The sequence below is a fragment of the Mastacembelus armatus genome, chromosome 6, assembly GCF_900324485.2.
Source record: "Mastacembelus armatus chromosome 6, fMasArm1.2, whole genome shotgun sequence".
NCBI lineage: Eukaryota > Metazoa > Chordata > Actinopteri > Synbranchiformes > Mastacembelidae > Mastacembelus > Mastacembelus armatus.
In genome coordinates, this window is record NC_046638.1 from 4052186 (window position 1) to 4074708 (window position 22523).

The following is a 22523-nucleotide window of genomic DNA, read 5'->3' on the forward strand; positions in this document are numbered from 1 at the left end:
TGAGAGCTGAGGTGCACGTGCTCCTGCGCTAAGCCTGGGTGTTAAGAGGCGCACAACGAGCTCGAGCTCGAGCTTCAGTAGCAACAACGTCCGGAGCGTCGCGGTCCGTCAGTCAGTCAGTCAGTCCTGCTGCCGCTTGTACTCAGCCCACCACAGCTTATCAAATACTGAGGAAAAACTGCAGCTATGAAGGGGCACACATGGCTTCTCGTCTGGCTGAAACTTTTCATGGCTTGTCTGGTGTTTGGGGTGAACGGTAAGTTGCCCTTCTTGTTTGTTTACAGTTCAGACCGCGGCTGTTTTGTCGTGCCCGTTGTTGTTTCCGTTGAGTTCCTGTTTGGTTTGTGGAGTTGCTGTTTCTCACCGTTTCTATTCCTGTGTTTTTCTTAACTTTACGCAGTGGAAATGCTGTTTTTATTAATTCTGGGATCATGTTTGGTATGTGAAGATTTAATCTAAGCCTGGCACAATAGTGGCACCGTGAATTCATCACCAAAGTAACGGGCATTTGTAGGTCCACAAGTTCAAGTGAGCTTTGAGCAAGTGGACAGGACGTGTGGGAATGTGCGGAGTGAAGCATTGGTTCTGAAGCTGTTGTACACTATGAGAAAAATGTTTTTTTTTTTGTTTTGTTTTTTTTAGCCGAGGGTATCGTGTTTTTCATTTTCTTGTAGGTCTCGTTGTAAACCTTTGAGTGGTCACAGAAAAAGACTTGTGCGCAGCAGAGTGAGCGTCGCATGGCTGGCTATTATATTTATCCAATGTTAATCCCATGCCACTGGGACTAGGTTTTGTTTGCATTTCCATGCTTCAAACCCATTTAGGCCAACAGACAAAGCCTGATTTTCCTGCCTTCATTTTTTGCTCGCAGGCTTGGCTCAGGCTTAGGTGAATGCATCACAAATGTTTTCTTTGGTATGATGATGTATTTTCCAAATGTTCCTCTTCCACTTCTTTCACAGTGTCAGGAAAAATTTGTAACTTGAGTTTAATGCTCAGACTGCTCTGTGGAAAAACACATTTTTTCTTATCAGATAAAAACCCTTTAGACCCCTTTGATTCTTGAGTTTGACCAACAGTCAACCTTTTACACTTGAGTGATCAGTGCTCACCCACAGAGTTCAGGCAGTTTTCCCAGTGTTTCATACTTTTATTGGAAAATTTGCAGGAAATACCATGAGAGACTAAAGCACATAATGCCTGTGATTTTTTTTTTTTTTTTTTTGAAAGTCCTTTCTACTTATAAATTTGGTTTTATATCATTTGCTTAAAATTCTTAATGTGATATATCTGCCTTTGAAACCCTTTTTAACCTGCTATAGTTGACTTAAATATTGCATTTCACTGCATCCTTGTTGCATTTGTGTCATGTTGTCACTTTGACAGAGCCACTGAAGTTGCATGACTTACTTGTACAGAGAACAGTGTTTGATACATTTTTTGTATACCTTTCGGTTTGGTTTGAAACTAAACATGTTTGAAGCCTGAAGATAAACAGCTCAGGGATGGGACAGCCATGGGGAATAGGTGTGGTTGCCCTGACCTCAGCACTGAGTCACTTTTCCAGATGTAGCTGCCAACATAGGCATGCCATTGAACTTCCACCCACAGCAGCACTCACTAGGACCTCCCCCCCCCATCATTCACTTGCTCAATACAGCAGGTATTGACTCATTTGGTGTCTCTCTGCTTATGTGAGAAAAATGGTTTTCTGTCAGAGCTTCAGAGCTTAGGCAATCTTGTCTCAGGACTAGACCATTTGATGGCAGCTGAGTGAACCATGGCTAAATATAACCAGATGATGTGCCAACGACATGGCATGTATACATACGTAGTTTGTGGACGTAAACAGGTGCATATGGACACTGTCTGAAACTGGTCTAAATACTGTGGGTGTAAGAAGTACTAATACTAATAGTAGTAATACCACAGCTTAGTATTGGATGGCACATTTCACATCAAAGTAAATTGATGTATACTAGCTTCTGTTATTGTGTAGATCACTTTGTTACAGCTGGTAAAGCTGAAGCTAATTTTAACTATACTACATGATGTTTTGAATGTAATAATTTTGAATGACTGTATGTACTGTAGTGTAGCTTAATTTCTCACTAGGGATGAATAAAGTCTTACTATACAGTATTTTGCTTTGTTGATCTAATCTAAAAGTAACTAAAATTATTGAATAAGTGTAGTGGAGTAAAAAAGTAAAATTTGATTGATGTAAGATAAAGTTACATTATATATTGAATATTGGTAGAATATTATTAGATGTCAGATTTCAAAATGCCATATCAACCAAAATTATAAGATTTTTGATAATCATATTCAATAAAGCAAAAATATTGAAAAATTGTAATGAAAAAGTTGGCTAAATGTTAAATTGTAAAATGTGTTTAAGAAAATCACAAATGCATGTGGTCAAATCCAGTCCCTACTGTCTGACTGTACTGGGTCTTCCCTTAAGGTGTCTGCCTTCTTCAGCACTGATGACTTTATTACTTCTCTCACCAAATCCCTCAGGCCAGGACTGGGTCTATTTCTTCTATCTGAATTCTGAACATCCTTATCAATGTTTCATCACAATATGGAGTATCTTCTAATTTGGGCCACTTTATTAGTCTCTCACCCCAATTTCCAATCTGCAGTGTTGAATATTTTACTTGGTCACATGAGTTTCAACGTTGCGCTAAGGAGAAAATCAGTACTACTTGAACTCAAAAAGAAATATTAGAACCACAGGAAATACAAGTAGAGCACTATCCAGTTTAAAGTGTTGTGACATTGTGCCAGGCTATGTTTCAGTTACAGTGCTTCAGTGAACAGCGTGTCGATTTGTTGATGGCGTGTGATGCTCATGTGTATTTTTAGCAGCTGGCTGTCCTTTTTTTATTTATTGGAGCAGCAGCAGATGACTGTGCTGCTCTGGAGTAGCATTTTCAGATTACAGAAAGCTCACCTGCAGCTGGAGTCCAGCTAATCATCATATTCAAAAGGCTCATGTTGATTAAAGACATGGGTGGCCTGGCCTTAATAAATGCACTTCCTATTGCATGTCCATGTTTGCTTCTCCTTATGTCTCCAGCAGTCAGCAGTACAGTTTGGCAGTGGTAGGTCAGAGTAGATTGGCACTCTACAGGTCTCGAGCCTTTTTATTATCTTTCAGCATCGTTAACAGTTTGAACAAGGCTTGCATGCTGTGTGTGTGTGCGTGAGTGACACAGACGTCTCTGCTTGGCTTTCTGGAACACCGAGTTCCCAGACTTGCCTGCCAGCCAATATGTGTGAACATGCAAGTGTGTGCATGTGTGAGACAGAGCAGGGCAGATTACAGAACCGCTATTACTGTTTTTAGGCCATGTGCGCGCACACACAATATATTCACATTCATTCATGTGTTTCCTGTGTGGTTATCCACCCCTATACAATCGCCAGGTATGGAGGGGACTTAGAGCTCTGACTTTAAGCTCATTTTAACCAAACCTGTGTCCATAGTTCTTTAAGTTAATTTCTTCCAATCCTTTTTAACCAAAGTGTATTATTGTTTCTGTGGACCACTGATTTTCTTCATGTCATCTTTAATAACTCGAGAGTAAGAGATTTTTGCCGATGGCCCTGCACTGTGTATTTTCACATGAAAAACTTTTGTTAGGGAACCCTCTCTAAAATAGAAATGATTGTGTGCCGCATCAATCTGAGGAAATTTGTATTGAGGTATTCATGGTATATTTTCTGTAATTGTCTGCCACTGTCTTTAATTTAGGCTGCACAAAGTCTCCAGAGTCCACTCAAACCCTTTGTGTCCTGAAATGGTTTTCCTATCTTCATAACCTTGGCTCGGAGCCCTTAAATAACTTACTAGAGCAGGTTTTGCCATACAATCCTAAAGTGCTTTAATCTGTTGTTGTGACATTTGCTTAGCCTTATAAAGGGCTAGGGTTTCCTCTGTCTATTCACCTGGGTAATGTTGACTCAGATCACTTCCAATCCTTCCAGTGCCAGAAGGTCAGCCTGTAATGACCTTGTTTATGAAGCTTGTACAGGGAACATGTGCTGTGTTTTGTGTTGTCACTCACCTGTTTAAGTAAACAGATGACTTGGGTGCTTTGCTGCCAGAAGCACTAACCACATCACTGCAATCATTTTTGATATAAGCCTGAGCTTCTGAAAATGTATTTTGCCAAGTTGTGTACAGAAGCAATGATAGTTTAATACTTTGGTCAGTATGAGCTTACATTATTTTTAGAGCTGTAAGCACACTGAGTAGCAGCTGTTATCAGACTATCCTGAGAGATACCTTGGTGCCGAAATACCTACTGTACATTCATTCTTTAAGTTTGCATTTGCTACATGCTTACCTTTGCATTTTATCAGCCCTTATACAAACAGTAGGTCTGTATTTAAAACTATATACTGTCAGATCTGAGGCTCAGATTTTTATAGATTCAAATACACCCTGTCCCTAGCTAGTTGTCTCTCTCGGGGCTGAATCATTATGTGAGGTTTGCCCTGACGGCTCTGTGTATTTGGGCTGGTATTTCAACCTCATACTTGGGCTGAGGCATCATGGGAAAAGCACAGACCATGACTCATAAGGAGTGAGAAAAGCACAATGCCCAGTGGAAGTGGCTTGTTTTGCCAAACAAACTCCACATACCTTCCTAATCTGTTAGTGTGTTTAGGATAAAAGCGGGGACTATGTTGGCTACTCCTAGCTCTTCTGTAATTTTAACAAATGAATTATGTTTTTATTGCTTTGCAATATCCATCTATTTGTGGCTGTATCCTTGATGACTTATAACTAGTAGTTACTGTTTGTGCTCGTCACGTCATGTAAATTTATATTTGGATAGCATCATTTGTCTGTCGCCAGTTTTCATAGGTGCTTTTGAGGATGTCAGCTTGAGCACCAGAGATGATTATAGAAATGTTTTTCTCAATGTTGGGTGCTATAAATTAAAAACCTAGACACCAGTATTATAATGGCATGTTTGCAAAAAAGTTGCACATCTCATAAGCACATAAAACTAAAGCTAGATATGTCTTAAAATATGTTAGGAAATAAATTTGAGCAAACTGAACTTTTTAACGGGGATGGGTCAATCAATTGTTCAAATCAAAGTTTTTCATTTTTTCTACCGTTAATTTCTCAAAAACAATGAAACTACAGTGAAGTTGACAGTTAATGCGGAGAGGAAGCTACATAGTATGCATATCTTCATCTGTTTCAAAACAAAAAAGATGTTTTTAGTGTCTCCTGACCTTTCTGCTATCAACTTGTTCAATTCCCATTATCGGTTAATGAACTCTGTGCTGGTGTGACTAGGGGAAAAGGAAACACTTTTGCCATTCCTTTGTAATTTTATACAGACCTGTATTTTACAGACAGTGGCATCACTTCGGGGATTTCCATGGTGCCCTGGGTGGTTTGACCACTGTCTCTATGCTGACCACTTTGACTAATACATCAGTAATCTCATTTCCTCAATGAACCTAGACAGTCTCACAACTAAATTACCCTCCAGAAGGGCAAACCACAAGCAGTGTTTACAGAGACAGTTGAATTAAGTGGAGTGTCTCTTTTCTTTATTTGCATTGGAAAGAGGGGAGTTCATCCATCAAATTATTCCCATGAAATATTAAACTTGCTCATTTCTTGGGAGTTAGTTATTTCTAAACACTGAGTCTTTCCTGGAGGGAGGTGTCTGCCAGTGTAGGAAGGGAGGCTGTGTTCTTTCCCTTAAGATAAACAGGCAGTAACTTTGGGATAAAGATGTGTTTGGTATCAGCCAAGCTTGTTTCCTAACACTCCCATGAGATTTGAAATCACTTGAAGGGCATGACACTGGATACAGAACTGATAACACTGAACAGCCATGGGAAGTCCCGTTCAATGGATGAACAGCCAAACAGGATGTTGGCAAAGTGCATCTCTTTCTTCCTCAGTGAATATGACCCAAACCTACTCTACCCCTTCACTGTTGCTAATGGATCATAAAATTAGAAGTGGACTATATATTTGAGGTATAATTATTTGTTTTTAATTCTTCATCTCTCTCTGAAGTACTTCACAGCAAGAAGGTTCCTGGTTCAAAACCTGGCAGGGGGCCTTTCTGTCTGGAGTTTGCATGTTCTCCCTGTGCTTGCGTGGGTTTTCTCTGGGTACTCTGGTTTCCTCCCACAGTCCAAAAACATGTATGTCAGGTTGAATGGTGACTCTAAAATTGCCCATAGGAGTGAGTGAATGTGAGCATGCGTGGTTGTTTGTCTCTATATGTGGCCTGTGATGGACTGGTGACCTGTCCAGGGTGTAACCCTGCCTTTAACCCAAAGAGAGCTGGGATAGACTGTAGCAGGTTCCCATGACCCTAATTAGGAAAAAGCAAGTATAGATAATGGATGGATGGATCTCTCTGAAGTCCACCTATTTTCTCACACTGATTGCCAGAGTTCACACTCGTTTTGGTATCCTTTTAAGGACACAAAAGTGAGTGTGTGAGTGTCTCGTTAGAAACGACACCACAGCAATACACAGGAAGTTGCCTCTCTGAAATGCCATTTTCAGCCATGGCCTTGTGGTGTCTGAGAATTATACCTCAGCATGAGTAAAATGCCACTTTTCTTTACCATAAAAGCTAAAAAAAATATTTACTCCCATGAGTGTGTTTGGTTGAGGTATGAAGATTTGCCCAGCTGAAACCCTGTAGAAGAAAATGGGGTCAGAGCTTCTTTTTAGCCTGTATGGCAGACACTATGGTGCTTAAACCACCAATTTCACACTTGGGGTCCAACCTCAATTTCCTTAACAATTATCCAAATGATACGTGTTGGCATCAAAATGCCTTCTTTATCTCCTTGGGTGTTAAATGGTTCCTAACTATTTACTAACTGCATATTTTAGGTGTCAAACAGGGTATATGAGGGTATAATTTAAATGTTCATTTTTAAAATGCTAAGTATTCATATGCAGATTGTAATTATGTGGTTTATTGTTTAAACCTGATCTAGTCTTTAGTCTTGTTGTTTTGTCGGGATCTATGGTACTTAATTGTAGTGCCATACTTGGATTTCAATTTATTATTTTCAGTGTTGTCATAGTTTCCACGTTTCAGAAATTGTATTTTGGAATGAAGCTTTCTGACAGTAAATCATAGCTTATTCAGTCTTCATGTTCTTGAAAACCACTACATGACTTGGTTCCTTTTTTCCACTTAATGCTAGCTGACATGATTTCCCTTGTGCACAGAGAGCTGCCAGATTGTCAGGCTCCAGTGATGCTGGTGGAAGCACCCAGTGTTTATGCTGTGTTTACGGTGTATTGTAGTGTATGTGGCTTACTCAGCTGTTCAGCCCATCACATCCAGCCTGCAGCAGGCTGTTCAGCACCACAACAAAGTGACATGGCAGATGCAATAATGGCAGAAAACATTGCCCCCCCACCCCACAGGATAAGGAATAATATTTACTAAACATTAATAGAACCAATGCCCAAACTCCTAGGTTGAAACTATCCTCCTGTCCAGAAATATCAGATGTTTTACAGGAATCCTCAAGCTGTCAGGGATTAATGACTGATTCAGCTGGAGTTTGCACTCTGCAAACAGCACTCATTCTGTATAGTAAAATTAGTTATTTGAAATCTCAGCTGTCATTCTGACATTCCCCAATCGTCTGTGCAGGTAAGGGCTAAACAGTGACCAAAAAACTGAAGCTGATTTGAAAGTGAGAAAGGTGCAGTGCTTTGGACTGAACTTGTAAAAAATGCTGTCTTCTACTTTTTCCTCTGTTTGCTTTACTTTCTTTTTTTTTTTTTCTATTTTCAGTGTCATCCTACTGACTGATAACCACTTTTTACTTTTTGTATTCTGAGCTTGTTCTAATTGACAAAACACTGTTGTGATGAATTTCCTTTGTCTCAGTACCACTTTAAATCTGCTGTATTAGTAAACCTGATTTCTACTTCGTCTGTAGGTGATTACTGTGAGGTGAATGTGTGCAGTAATGGAGGGACCTGTGTGACTGGAGCAGGAGCTCCTTTCATCTGTATCTGCCCTGATGGCTTCTCTGGAGAAATGTGCAATGAGACTGAGACTGGTAAGTCATGTGTCAGAGGTCAAAATGAACAATCTGTACCAAATGTTACAGTACCCTTTTGTCTTCCACCCTGACCCAGTTACTGGGGGGAAAAAAAGAAACTTTTTTTTTTTTTGGACACATGGACAGTTCTGCTCAACCTTAGTGTAACTTGGCTCTCTTCTCCTTCCTTTTGTGTTCCTCTTCTTTCCAAAAGGCCCTTGTAACCCCAACCCCTGCAAGAATGATGCCATCTGTGAGGTGACGGGCCAATCCCGCCGAGGTGATGTCTTCAGCGAGTATATCTGCAAGTGCCAGCCAGGCTTTGAAGGAGTTCACTGCCAGAACAGTAAGTCTGTGCTCACTTTTGACTTTATCAGCATTATTTCAATTGCTGATAGCAATTCTGAGTTTGCCCTATGGAGTTTTATGAATAAGACGTGGGGTGTTTTTACCAGCTGCAGATTTGAATTCCTCTATTAACAGTTAATTAACTGGTATTATTTATCTGTAATTTACAAGTCTTATGAGGCCCCTGCTTGTGTCCCTCATCATACACTTACACAGATAAAACTAATCTGAGTGCCGGCCACTAGATAGACAGCTGCCATCCTTATGAGAGCCTCATTCACACGTCATTCAGCCCAGGTTGGTTCAGTTATGGTCAGCCTGAGAGAAGGACACAAATGTGGGAACATGTGCTGCACGTCTCCAATTGCTTACAGCCCTGCACACAGAGACAGATGGCTACTGTTTGCTCAAGAAGGCGGCAGAAGAACAGTGGCCAAGTGTGCAGGAAGACTTGCTTTAGCTGGAATCCAGTAGGACTTTTTTGAAAAGCCTGTGTATTTTGTGTCTGACAATGTATGCCCTTTTCATCCTAGGTATCCAAGGGGCAGATTTAAGTTCGAATAAAGGTAACAGTAAAACTGGGATGTGAGAATGTGTGTAGTTATTCTCCACTGGATCTCTTTTTTTCTGCTTGGATCCAGGTGCTCTCTGTTCTCTTGGCTGCATGTGGAGGCTGAAAAATTCAATTACATATATACAACATGCAAACACAAGGAAGCACTGAGGTCAGCTCTATCTCTCCTTGTTTCTGAGTCAATGCCAGCAGCAGAAGTAGCAATGAGACCAGGTCAGGGTGAGATGCACTGCCTTTTTATCAATTCATACTCCCTAACAGGAAAACATTTTCATACTGAAAGATTTGTTGTTCATCTCCCTCATACCTCAAATCTTAGTGAAGTTAGGAGAACCACAAATCACAGCTCATCAAAATTTATACATTCAAAGGCCCTGGCAGCCTGCTGGCTGCTAGTAGCCAGAATAAGAGCCCTCTGAAGAGCAGGTATTTATACTAATTAGACATTGCCTTGAGGATAATGATGAGAATGTATTTGACTGTGTTGGTTTGTGAGAACCCCCCCTGAGGACTACAGGGTCAGGGAGGTCCCTCTTCATTCAGTTACTAATGACTGTGTTGTGACAGTTTAAGTGTCCTCTAATTTGTATGTGTGTGGAGAAGGAATGAGGTACATGGCAGCCTGGTCGTATGGTGTCTGTGAAACTGAGAAAGAGGCTGTAGAGAACCCTTGACTGAAGAGAACCAAGGGAGGCGTAGTGGAGTTAAACCTGTAACTACACACTTCATGTATATTGAGGCAACTATTTCAAAGCAGCTTAATTAGAAGTTGAGGAATGTCACTGCAGTCCTCTTGCTGGTCATGATGCATAGACGTATCTGATCGGAGAGTGAGCTGGTTTTTGATCAGAAAACAGTCAAATACAGCAGGTGTTGGGAAACTGGGACCTGATGTAGAAGAAAATGATGTACACACAAATTGCTACATCATAAAAAGAATAGTAACAGACTATACAACTGTAAAGAAGTGGAAATGGTTGAGCTGGGTAAAGAATAGTTGAAAATTGCACCATTTGGAAAATGGCAATCTTCTGGAAAAAGCTTAATCACGTGTGTGCTTCACATCCCACATGAGCAGCCACACACTGCTTATCTTTTCTACAGACTGTTTAGCATACACATCTAGCCAGTCTAGCCAACAGAAAGTGACGGTCCATGCTGAGCACTCGCAACGTCAGCGCTGCTACTGTTGCCGGGTGAAAAAGTGAATACGGAGGCGGAACAGTGAATTAAGTCTGCCCTCCTGACAATGTCACACTCACAACTCAGGTCTGACTGTAGCATTTCTGACTGTCCTGTCAAATTGGCCTAAAAGCTTTTATGGGTTGCAGAGAGGAGTGTATGTGTGGGGAGATTCAAGTATGGCGATGCAGAGAGATGTAATAGCTGTTCATTCTAGGCTAAAGCAAATAGAAGGAAAACATGAGGAAAGCGGGAATCTTTTTGTTTTCAGTCCTTAAACCATAGATTTTCATAACACATTAAGGCTGTTATTTGCTTCTTGAAAGTAACCAGTGGGGTCCGTGTATGAATGTACTGCTCTCTGAGATTGCGGCTCCTCCCAGGATGTGGTTGTGTGGGCAGACTGGGCTCCATATCCCCTATGGAGTACAGGGAACATGTATATATAATATACACATGTTTGTCATGGATCTGACTAAGCCTGGTGTGCATTTCCTGGTTAACTATTGTCTACATTAAACAAACTAGGTTAGCCTATTAGACCTCCAAAGCTCATCACCTTGAATCGTATTATCTTAAGCAGCAGAAGCAGCTGGTAGGTGTTTTGCGTGGAGTAACTGAACTTTGACAGGTAAACAAGAAAACGGCCACAGAGTAACGACTTTAATCATGATTAACTACAGAGGGTGCTCATATAAAATCAGTGCAGCTTAGTGTACAAAACTCTACAGTTTTAAGGGTTTAAACTAAAGTGTTATTGGATAATGCCATTAAGTTGCTTTTAAACTAAGAGAGGTCATTTGATATAAAGCTTTTATCCAGTTGTCTCTTTGGAGCTCTGGTAAACCTGACCTATTTAAAAAAATATATATATATATACGTAGTATGCTCTTTAATAGGATTCTGATATTTTCTCTTAAAGTTGAGACCTGTATATTCACATTTGTAACTCCTCTTGTTTTCACCATATTACACTTTTCATTCAGGCCACAAGGAAATGAGTCATATGTTTTGTTTTGTTTTTTTGTTTGTTTTTTTTTTTTTTAAACTTGATTTCTCTGACCATAATGTTCATTAAGTTCCCTCTGTATAGTTGCAATAAAGAAAATAAACTGATTAGTAAAAGTTCAATCAAATATAAAGAAGTAAACTGAACAATTCCATATTGAGTTAAGGGAAGTTGAGAACTGTAAAGTTCCTAACTACAGAAATATATGATTTAAGAGCTACAGCTATCATTTACAGTGCACAGGATCTGATGTCACTGTTACTTGATCTATTGAGTGAGCATTTAGAGACAGTTTTTAAATAATATGCTTAGTAAATATACTGTACTTTACAATTTCAGAGGTTTCATCTCAGAGCTCTGTATCCTCCAGCAGAGTGACACCCTGGCAAAGATCTGATTTAAAGCTATTCTGGGTACAGCTGGCCCTCTGTGTGCTGTGGCCAGCCCACTGCACAGAAAATAACACATGAAACCTTTCAGCCTTATTCTGTTTAATAGTGCATCTGCGGTTTTATCTGTTAACCATAATGGCTTTAATGTACCCTCTTGGTTGATGTACCATGGAAACAGGAGGGAAGATTAAATATAGGTTATTTAATTTATTTTTTTGTTTTCAGCGACTGGAAGCAAATGCTAACCTTGCTACTGTACATTACCAGTATAAATGTGACTCAAAGGTTGAAGGTTAACTAACTTTTTTTTTTTTTTTTCCCCATATTTAGTGCTCTTTGACACACTTGCACCTTTTTTAGGACCAAATCCTGCTGCCCGCAGCTCAGGTTCAGGACATAGGTAGCTTTACTGATCCTGCATATGTTGCTAGCTGACCTTGATTTTGCATTGATCAGGGTCAAGTTTCAAACAAGCTGCATGAGATTTGTATTGGTTTTTGCTTCATGCTGAGACAGATATTGACAGTCTAATTATTGTGGTAGCATGCTGTTTCTAAGCCATAGGGTTTGTTGGATACAGGCCACCCTTTGCAAATAATGCTAAATATGTGTGACATCTGATCTCATTGTTTTTCATGGCTAACATTTGACAAGACCTTCACCCTGAAGTAGTTCTGTGTGTATGTAATGGTTGCTGTTAAACAGAGATCCATGACTATGCATTTCAGCTCTGCATTGCCGTACTCTGGGGTGTCAGTGTATCTCTGTCTACTTGTCTAAGGGATGTTCCCTGCTCCTCAGACTCCTCCCTCCACTGACTTCCCCAGTGTTGGTCATAAATGGATTAGTGCCTGGAGATGACCAAGCTGTGATTCTCCTCCTCCTTTGTCCAATCCTCTTACTGGAGAGAGAACCAGCTGACACACATTGCATGTTACTGAAATTGGTCTCTTGAGTTGTAAGTTTGATATTATATGTTACAAGGTAGAGACAGTTGGCTATTATGTCATAACATTTTGCCCAGTTGTCATGTTAAATTGCCTTAATGTTTAAATTTGGGAAAGCTTTAGAGAATTAATCTCTACATATTAGAATTATGTTGTTCCTCAGGCAGCAAATGAGTAATGAATAATCTTTGACTTTTTCTGGTCTCTGGTGCTAGCTGTTAGCAGCTAAATATAGGTGCTATAAATTTGTTCTTTGTAGTACTTTGTAATAGCCTTGTGTTTTACTCCCCATTTTCTTATTTAGTTACATAATTTAGAATACTTAATTCAATTATATTCACACTTGGCATTGAAAAAGCCCTTTTATGCATTCTCCAAGTAAAACCTGAAGCTACTCTTACATTATATCATCTTATCTCGATTCAGACTTAATTCAGACTTGATTGGCTATCAAGATGAGTATAGAGTTTGTTTGAAATATTCAGATGCCTTGATAGATAGATAGATATAGATATATATATATATATAGATTTACTTTGAGCTCCAAAAACCAGAAGTGTCGCAACTGTGGACCTCATTTTGCAGAATTTGTTGATGCACATTTGAGAATTACTGTATTCCTTCTGTGACCGTGTGAAAATGAATGTTTAGATATGGAGCTATTTATGGGGAGAGCATGTGGGTAGATGCTACCATGTGTGCATTTGTTGGGTAGAAACATGACATCTGTGTTGCCTGCCTGTTTGTTTATAACAACCCAACCACTAAGGTTACATATTCAGAGATTGACTGAAATTCCCGTTTGTTGCATATGTGGTCATTGTGTTGTATGTTTGAAACTGGTTTAGTCACATTAACAGTTCTTGTGGGTGAGAGCTGAAAAGGAGTTTAATTCCACTGATTTGTTTTTCTCTTCTAACAGTCTTTGGGCTGAACAGTTAGAAATGGTGTGGGCGCCATCAAGAGGCAATATGAAGAACTTCTTTTTTGACAGCAGAACACACACACACACACAATATTTCCCATCCTGACCACATGGCCTCCGGGTGCAGCTTTTTTAAAATACCATTTATTTTGATTAAGGCTACATTAACTGTATAATGACAAGCAACAACCTTCTAGCTTTTTCTCTGCTGCAGTTCCAGCACTTTGGCATGGCTTCAACTAACCTCAGTGTGAAACATCAGAAGATACATGAAAACATGATTCTTAAGCATGAGATGATCTTTAAGCACATTTCTAACTGAAGTCAACTTCCAGATTGGCTGCTAACCACTGAACAATAAACTGTTTATGCTCGATTTTAGTAAGACATGGTGTGATTTGTTTTTTTTTTTTTCTCTTTAGATGTGAACGATTGTGCTGGGCAACCATGTGAGAATGGTGGCACCTGCAGGGACCTGGATGGAGATTTCAAATGCCACTGCCCCTCCCCTTACGTGGGCAAACACTGCCAACTGCGTAAGTGTGGCTGCCCAGTACTCCACATTACACAATCTCACATGAGGGCCAGATGGCTAAAAATGATACAATGTGATCATGTCTTTTTTATATATATATATATATATATGCTTTAAAGTTTCAGTAGAGCAAAATTAATAAATTAAATAAAATGGCATTCTGTTGAAATTCATGTAATTGAAGTAAGTGCAAGTGGATGAAGACACTAAAGATAAGATGATGGCATTGGGAAATCTGCCAGACTCCTGGGTTTTACGATACTCCGTATCTCGAGAGGGTATAGAGCGCCTGTGACCAAATGAAGAATCAATATTTTATTCAATTAAGCTGATTCAAGGCTCTGCATCTTTTAAAGATTTTATGGTTTAAGCAGCTCAGTGAGGGTTTAGGACACACGTGATAGGGCAGGTTGTGTATTAGACTAATTCAGTGGACTAAGTGTCAATTAGAAAATGAAATTTAAGTTGCATTTAAAACCAAAGCAACCTAAGATACTTTGCAAAGAAGGTCAGCAGTCATGCATAGCGCAAGGCAGTCTGTAGGAGTGAGACATAAGAGGGCCTAGTGAGCTTTATATCTTTAGGTTAGGCTTTATATCTTTAGGTTCAGCTGCTGAAGCCCTCCACCCTCAGGTTGGGCTAATGCCAGTATGAACCAGTATTACCTGGGAATGTATAGGAGCTGTATGAGAAAGAATGGCTTGCATGTTAATTTCAGGGCAAAATGTTCTGGGCAAGAATGCAAACCAAGGACAAACAATTTCAACAAGATTCAATTTAAGAATCTTCCATTCCATTACAAAGGTTTCTGGATTCCAAATTTGCATTAGGGTCATGTTGATCACACTGATCTCACATGCATTGCACTGCATTTATTTTTCCAACACAGGCTGCATTTCTCTGCTTGGCATGGAGGGAGGGGGCATTGCTGAGTCCCAGATCTCAGTCTCATCTGTCCGCTACAGCCTCCTGGGTCTGCAGCGCTGGGGATCTGAGCTTGCCCGGCTCCACAACAAGGGGCTAGTTAATGCCTGGAGTGCTGCTGCACATGACAAGAACCCATGGATACAAGTGAGAGCAAAAATAATAGTGCAATATATATTTAGATATTTACAAAATAAAGAAGACTGATAATGGACTTCAAGGCTGATTATATACAGTACGTAGATGTGGGTATTTATCTGCCTAGTGTCCTAAGTAATTTTTCTATATTTTACAAAATAATTTTTTTTTTTTTTTTGTATTCATGAGGTTCACATGCCAGTAGTCCTTTACTCCACTTTGGCTTATACATTATAAATATTGCAAATATATAATTTTAGCCCTAACATTGCATTGGATTACTGACAATTGACAATTAATTCATATTTGTTCTTTTCTATCATTCTAGATCAACATGCAGAGGAAGATGCGTTTTACAGGCATTGTGACTCAAGGTGCCAGTCGCATGGGGACAGCTGAGTTCATCAGATCCTTCAAGGTTGCCTCTAGTCTGGACGGCAAAACATACACCATGTACAGAACAGATGGACAGAGGAAGGATCATGTGAGAATTCACTTAAGCACAACATAATACGTTACAGCCTACAACTCTGTATTAAACTGCTTTTTTGTTCCCTTTGCCCTATTAAGGGAGTCGGTGAAAAACTATAACACCCAAAACACATTTACTAAAGATTAGGGCTGGGGAAAAATATGTTTTTTTTGATGCATTGTCATTCAATTTAAAGCAATTCTGAATCGATGCATAAAAGTTTAAAATCAATGTTAATGTTTGATTGAATAAATTCCGGCAGTCAGACAAGTTTTAATTCTACCGGGCTACAAATGGCCTACATGCATGCATGTTTGTAGCCAGTGTGCACGTTTAGACTTGTTAGGTTTTCTGCTTTCAAATGACATAGTTTAGTCAGACTTTATTCAAATTAGGCCGACATTCTTTGGAAATACATTCAGAAATATAGTTTCTGACCCGAATACGGGTAGTGGGATAGCTAGTATAGAAACGATGCACCGCTTTTTAATTGAATCATTGGCATCTGAATCGAATCATGGCATGCCTAAAGATTCCCACCCCTACTAAAGGTAAAACTGAACCATTATGTACTATCGCATTATGTACTGTCACATTGTGCTGTAAATTTATTAGACTGTAATATCTTTTTACTTTTTTTTTTTTTAATTTTTAGTAAGGATTTTAGAGTTTAGCATATTCTTAGATTAGTTTAAACTGTTGGATTAAGTTTAATCACCGTGTGCTTGAAATAATCAGTAATGATATCTATTATCAGTCAGAAGACAGCAAATTAATGCTAACACTACACTAACTCTTCACTCTTTCTTAGGAATTTGTGGGGAATGTTGACAATGACAGCACTAAGACAAACCTGTTTGACCCCCCAATCGTTGCCCAGTACATCCGCATTATCCCTGTTGTGTGTCGCAAGGCCTGCACGTTGCGCATGGAGCTGGTGGGCTGTGAGCTTAACGGTAAACTCGCACAGAAAAGAACATACAGCATACCTGTGCTGCATGGATATTTACACACTCAAACAAAATGAAGTCATTCAAACTCCAAGTGGGGAAAATTGTTAGCAGGAAGGGAAATATTTTCTTTTCCAGAATTTATGATCTGTTTACTCGGTAATTAATTTCAGGCCTAACCTCAGTGATTGATCATATTTCAACGGGTATTACTCAGAGGATTTCACAACTAAGTAACTTGACGAATGTATTCCACAATGACTTCTAAAGCTCTCATTAAATCCATATGATCATATTTTACTATAATACTACTGGCAGCTTTACATTAGATAGATGATTAATATGACGAATGTGTTCTCTGCCATAAACACACTCTGAATCATAAGCAGGCAAACATAATGCTAGATTTAAGTCTTCTGTGTTTCAAGAAATGTCTGTTCATCTTTCTTTTCATTTAACCTAAGCCAGTGTGATTTTCATGGCACCTGCTGGCTGACGGGCATCTCATTTATCAGATCAGTTTGTGTTCTCCTCCCACATCCCAGTTTATGCATGACTGCCAAACTGCAAGGCCTATATGTGTAGTTTTTGTTTTCTGGTCCCTTGTCAGTCACAAGTTTGCTTATACGTCAGAATCGGCATTCTGCTCATATGTGCAATGACATAGAGTATAAGAAACTGCAAACTTGTGGAGGATCACTGTTTGTGATGATAGGAGATCAGCTAAATGCAAAGCTTTTCATGTGTGTGCAATGTCTGTGACTACTGCATCTTCTGCTCTGGTCCTCCATGCCATCTTTGTCTGTTGCTGCTTCAGTTCACTGGCTGGCCATTCCTCTTTTCTGTCTCTTCCTCTGTCTACCTTCCTGGTCTCACCTCCACAGTATATTCAAACACTTCAGGTTGTTCAGAACCAATGGGCATGAAGTCCCGGTTGGTGTCTGACCGTCAAATCACAGCCTCCAGCACCTTCCGCACATGGGGCATCGAGGCCTTCACTTGGCATCCTCACTACGCCCGACTGGACAAACAGGGCAAGACCAACGCCTGGACCTCCGCCACCAACAACCGATCTGAGTGGTTGCAGGTAGGAGAGATGGACAGAACTGAGCTGCATGGCATTTTTGAACTTGCCCAATGCTGTGTTTGTAAAGGGAAGCTGTGCTTTTGTCCTCAGGTGGACCTGCTGTCCCCCAAAAAGATCACAGGAATCATCACACAGGGGGCCAAAGACTTTGGCTCCATCCAGTTTGTCACAGCCTTCAAAGTGGCTCACAGTGATGATGGAAAGTCTTGGACCGTTGTGCAAGATGAGACCACAAGGAGAGACAAGGTCAGTCCAGCTGTGCATATGCCTACATGTTGAATTAAAAAAAAAAAATACAATAATGAATCCTGTTTATGCCCATGTACAGCATTATGGCAGCATGTAAAATTTGCTAGACAAATAAATGAATAATCTGATAGGAGTGTACACTGTTGTTCAAGGTGCTGTATAAAAAGTAACAAATATAGTCACCTTTTGCAGAAGGTTGCTTACTAATGTGGTGTTAAATAGCCATGTTAGAGAATGGAGTTATGGCTTATCTGGCCAAGACAGAGAATACACACCTGGAACCAATCATCTTGACCTGGACCTGATTAGTTGTTTGCATGCATTCATTTGTAATGTAAAAATAATTTTATCTGCCAGATGTGCACCCAAGTACGGCCAAATGAAGTCAGTCAAGGATGTTAAACAGTGACCATTTGCTCTGACATTAAATGTTCATGGCTGAAGTTCAGTTGTTGACTTGATTACATTTGTTTATAATTCCAGCAATATACATATTTGATTTCATCCATTCGTTTGTATCTAGCTGAGACAACAGTTTGCTTTAAGTGTGCTTTAATCATGAAAACAATTTAATTATATACAGTATATGCAAACTGGACCTTTAACTCCAAAAGCATTCTTCTTAGTATTTTATGGACACTTTTTTTTTTTTGTCTCTATGTGGCCCAGTGATGGACTGGTGACCTGTCCAGGGTGTACCCCTGCCCTTTCACCTGCCTTTTTTTGATTGGCTGCTATTCTCTGTCCAGATCTTCCCAGGTAACAGTGACAACAACATTCACAAAAAGAACATCTTTGAGCCACCGTTCTATGGTCGATATGTCCGCATCCTGCCGTGGGAGTGGCACGACCGCATCACCCTGCGAATGGAGCTCCTGGGCTGTGACGAGTAGCTCCTCCCAATATCTGATGAATCCATCCTCCTCCTTCTTTCTCTACCTCCAGTCCCCTCCCCTTCTTCACCTCTTTTGTCGTTTTTCTCCCACCAGACCCACACCTGCACTGCCTTGCTTTCAGCACTAGGGAGCAGCAAACACCAGAGTAGCACACCACTGGCTATTTGGTGGTGGGTGATGTTACTCATCACCACTGTTACTAGTTAAACTTAACTGTGTCCTCTCTCTGTTCCCTGAATTGCTCTGTTTTCCACCTGAATCAAATCTGTGAAACATTTGTTACTAAGCAGAGCTGGAGTCAGACTTTTGTTCTATCTATAAGCCAACTTAAAGGTGGTGATTTCCTCATCCCTGTGCCATGGGCCAGGGGAACAAGATGGCTGTTGTATCTGTTGGTGCTACCTGGACTCCGATTGTATGTCTGTTCTACCTGGAGCATTGAACCTCCACAGCTGGAGATGTACATAAGCACCACCTGCCAGGTTGCACATGTCCTATCACTGAGCACTCTTCCCCAAAGACACACAATAGAATATATAGGCTCATTAGAGGACATTGATGGTTTTAGTTGATAAATCCCCATCACTACCAAAAAAAACCCCAAATATATATATATATATATATATATATATATATATATATATATATATAAATAGTTATTTTGTGGGGAAGAAACTAGCAAGTCATCTACGAAAGTTTAAAAACCGGCATACATGCAAGTTTGATGGTCTTTGAGGGGAAAGCCTGAAAATGACAGTGTCCTGCCGTGTGTGTGAGTGAGTGAGAGACAGTATTTCCCATATATTCCTACAGTGGTTTGGACAGTAAAATCCTCAGTTTTCCAGTGTACAGCTTGTTTGAAGTCTAAGAGTTTACCATTGAACATGAACAGTATGTGTAGTAGCCAGTAATAGAAAAATGGCCACAGTCAAACCAGTCCTCATTTACTATACTGCTCAGAAAAATAAATAAATTCAAATCCTGGCCCAATTGACACCATCACATGAAATTTAGCCCAATAAGTGTCAGGTTTATTTTAAAAAAATATAAATACACAGGACAAAAGATGAATCAGATAGATTAGTAATCAATGAATAGTTACTCAGTTTAGCAGTCAGGGGATATGAGCTCATTCACAGGCAGGATGTTAGAAACAACACAAACTGACTTTGAGATCAGTGTTTAGGCTCCATTGGTCTTGTGAAAGTTAATATCTGACTGAGATCTGCACATGTTGCTGTTATGGCATCTTCAGCCAAAAATGGACAAAACTCGTTTTAAATTCTTAAAATTATTTCCACTTTGGGAGTTATTTTACTTATTGGATCACATTTTATGTACGTATGACTGTTACTGCAGTATTCATATTTACTGCTACATAGATGTTTATCAAATTTCATGAGGTGGTTTCTTTTAAACCCCATCACAATCAGTTTACAGTTAATTAGTCTCATCTTTACAAGGCTGTTTGAAAGGCACTGATTATTGTTAGGATGCCTAATTTTTCTGTGATTATCAGATCCATTAATAATTTCTAACAACAGATAACTACTATCTTAATAGACAATGTTGAAGCAATCCAATAACTGCATGTAATGCTTACAAACTGAGAGGTTAATCATAGTGTAGAGGTTACAAGTTATGTTATCGTCTCAGGTCAAAGCAGATGTGCTCCTAATTTCCAGTAAAAGCTACTAAAACGCTACTAACCCACTCATTCACTCCCTCACCTCTAGCTGTGTTCACCCCGTTTCTTATTTTATGGCACTTTGTGGTTTGATATATCCAAAAAGGAAAAAAACAATACTGTACAGAGAAGAACATACATTGAACATATTCATTATTACAGGTAGAGAAAAAAAAAGAAAATAGTTTTTCTGGATTAAACTGAGTTTCAAAAGTCTCAGGCAAACTCTTGCTTTGGTTGCTTAGTGTTAACATGTGACATGCATATATATCGTAGTTTTGTGCTGCAGTCTGTTCATTATTGGTAAATGTTGATGTTTGCTGCAGACTATTTATTTAGGGTCCAATATTAAGCCACCAGTTCAAAGCTGTGGCCCTGCTGATAAGGCTGTAAGATCAAAACCAAATTGAAACAGATTTTTTACGGTTCCACTGGACGAGACCTGGCATATCATCTGCTTCTGCTGCCCCCGTCACAGTATTCTGAACCTTTTCACCCCATGAATTATGAATTATGGGCTTGTGCAATATTATACTGTTAGTTTTGATAACAATGAATAAATTCATGATCTTTAAAAATGCATGAGGGGATAGCAGTGCCACTGAGAGGTCGAGGATGGATGTTGGTGTCAAACACTGTACAATATTATTGTTGCAGACGATTCCATGAGAAGTCACCCTGGTTATCAACGTCTAGTGTTTTATTGACTAGTGTTGCTCAGTTGAGCTGATCTGATTTTTATTGGTGACATCACTGATATCAGTGTTCAAATAATTGTAGATATCTTGTTTCCTTGCTCTTCAGGTTTTTTATGATTGATCAAAAAAAGTATGACATTGTTTTCTTATGGTTATATGAGTTCATTTCTTGCTATACTGACTTGTAACCTCATGAAATTTTGACTGGATGTAAGGATTTTTATTTTCCAGCATTGTGTTTCTAAGAGGATTCCTTAATGTTTGGCCTTTGTATCTTAAAATTAAGAATAAATAAAGTTAAAAACAGATGTCAATTTTCTTATAATTGACTCTAAATTGCATGAACAGTACAACAATTGCCTAGGAAGAACATTTAGGGAATATTGTTAATCATAATGCTGAATTCATTGGAGCTGTTTTCCATTTAAAAAGGTGGAAGATCAAAAGACCAGAAGCACTGAGGGTCTTTTTGCCTGTTTAGCATTTAAACGCCCCACGGGCCTAATCTCCCTTTCTACCACAGTATAATCTTCCAAAGGTATGTTCACCCGAGGAGGGCACGTCCCTTCTCAGTCTCATTACAGTCTGTGGAGGTCACACTGACTTCCCTGGAAAATCCCTGGAAGGTTTGAACCAAACAATCATATGAAAATATATTCATACAGTTATTGCAGTAGATGAGTGTTTTTGCAGTGTTCAGTACAACAGTAGTATTTGAGGAAAATGGCTGATGTCACATCATGTACCAAATTGGTAAATACCAGCTAATTACTATGTTAGACACCTATTAGAAATTGCGGTCTTAAAAAAAAAATCATTATCTCCCTAATAATGTCTTAAATTGTGGATTGATTTTTTTACTGCTTGGTTAAATGACACGTATTTACATTGGGTTCCCAGTTCATGTCAGTTGTGTTTATGCTGTCATTGTTGGGTTGGCAAACCTTCTTTCTTTAAACCTCTAGATTTTGCTAATTCGTCTTATCTATACTGATGTTTTTTGGGGTAAAAATGTTAACGTAGTTGAAAATATTGGAAGTTGTGTTTTTTTTCTTGTTTCATAATTCTTTTCCATTTCAGTTTCCTATTGAGCAAATCACTCTTAAGATTTACTGAGGTTAGATTTTTAGCCCAAATCTTTATGACCCAAGTATTATTTTCAAATCAAACCAGGGTCATTGTACATATAACCGCTACAGCTGGAGGTGAATTCTGACTATTATCTATGTAAATTTCATAGAAATGCTCAAAACTGTCTTGGAAAATACAAAGAATTTGATCTGGCTGCGTGCATCAGCTCTGTGCGGGGCTTTGTTTGGTTTCCTGGTATGACAGCTGGCCAGGGACGAAAGGAGCCGTCGGGTAAAAGAAGTCAGGAAACTGTGGGCACCACAGAGGGTTTGAACAGGAAGGATCCACTCCTGGAAAACAACT

At 39.4% G+C, this 22523-nt stretch overlaps 1 protein-coding gene across 2 annotated transcripts; it reads left to right on the forward strand.

Moving 5' to 3' along the window:
- The first annotated feature begins 61 nt into the window (after positions 1-61).
- mfge8b (milk fat globule EGF and factor V/VIII domain containing b) lies at positions 62-21395 on the forward strand. Of its 2 annotated transcripts, XM_026311758.1 has the most exons (11): positions 62-256; positions 7972-8094; positions 8291-8422; positions 8958-8990; positions 13876-13989; positions 14878-15059; positions 15379-15534; positions 16334-16478; positions 17375-17559; positions 17650-17805; positions 18558-21395. In XM_026311758.1, exons 1-11 carry the CDS (start codon positions 187-189, stop codon positions 18699-18701), a joined length of 1440 nt encoding a protein of 479 aa, XP_026167543.1. In that variant the 5' UTR covers positions 62-186; the 3' UTR covers positions 18702-21395. The 2 variants fall into 2 exon arrangements, with proteins under 2 accessions (XP_026167543.1, XP_026167544.1); XM_026311759.1 differs by lacking the exon at positions 8958-8990.
- The last annotated feature ends 1128 nt before the right edge of the window (positions 21396-22523 follow it).

Coding starts and splice junctions, on each gene's coding strand:
- mfge8b (XM_026311758.1), top strand. CDS start 187: ATGAAGGGGCACACATGGCTTCTCGTCTGGCTGAAACTTTTCATGGCT. Junction 8,423..8,957: donor AGGAGTTCACTGCCAGAACA/GTAAGTCTGTGC, acceptor TTTTCATCCTAG/GTATCCAAGGGGCAGATTTA. Junction 13,990..14,877: donor GGGCAAACACTGCCAACTGC/GTAAGTGTGGCT, acceptor TTTCCAACACAG/GCTGCATTTCTCTGCTTGGC.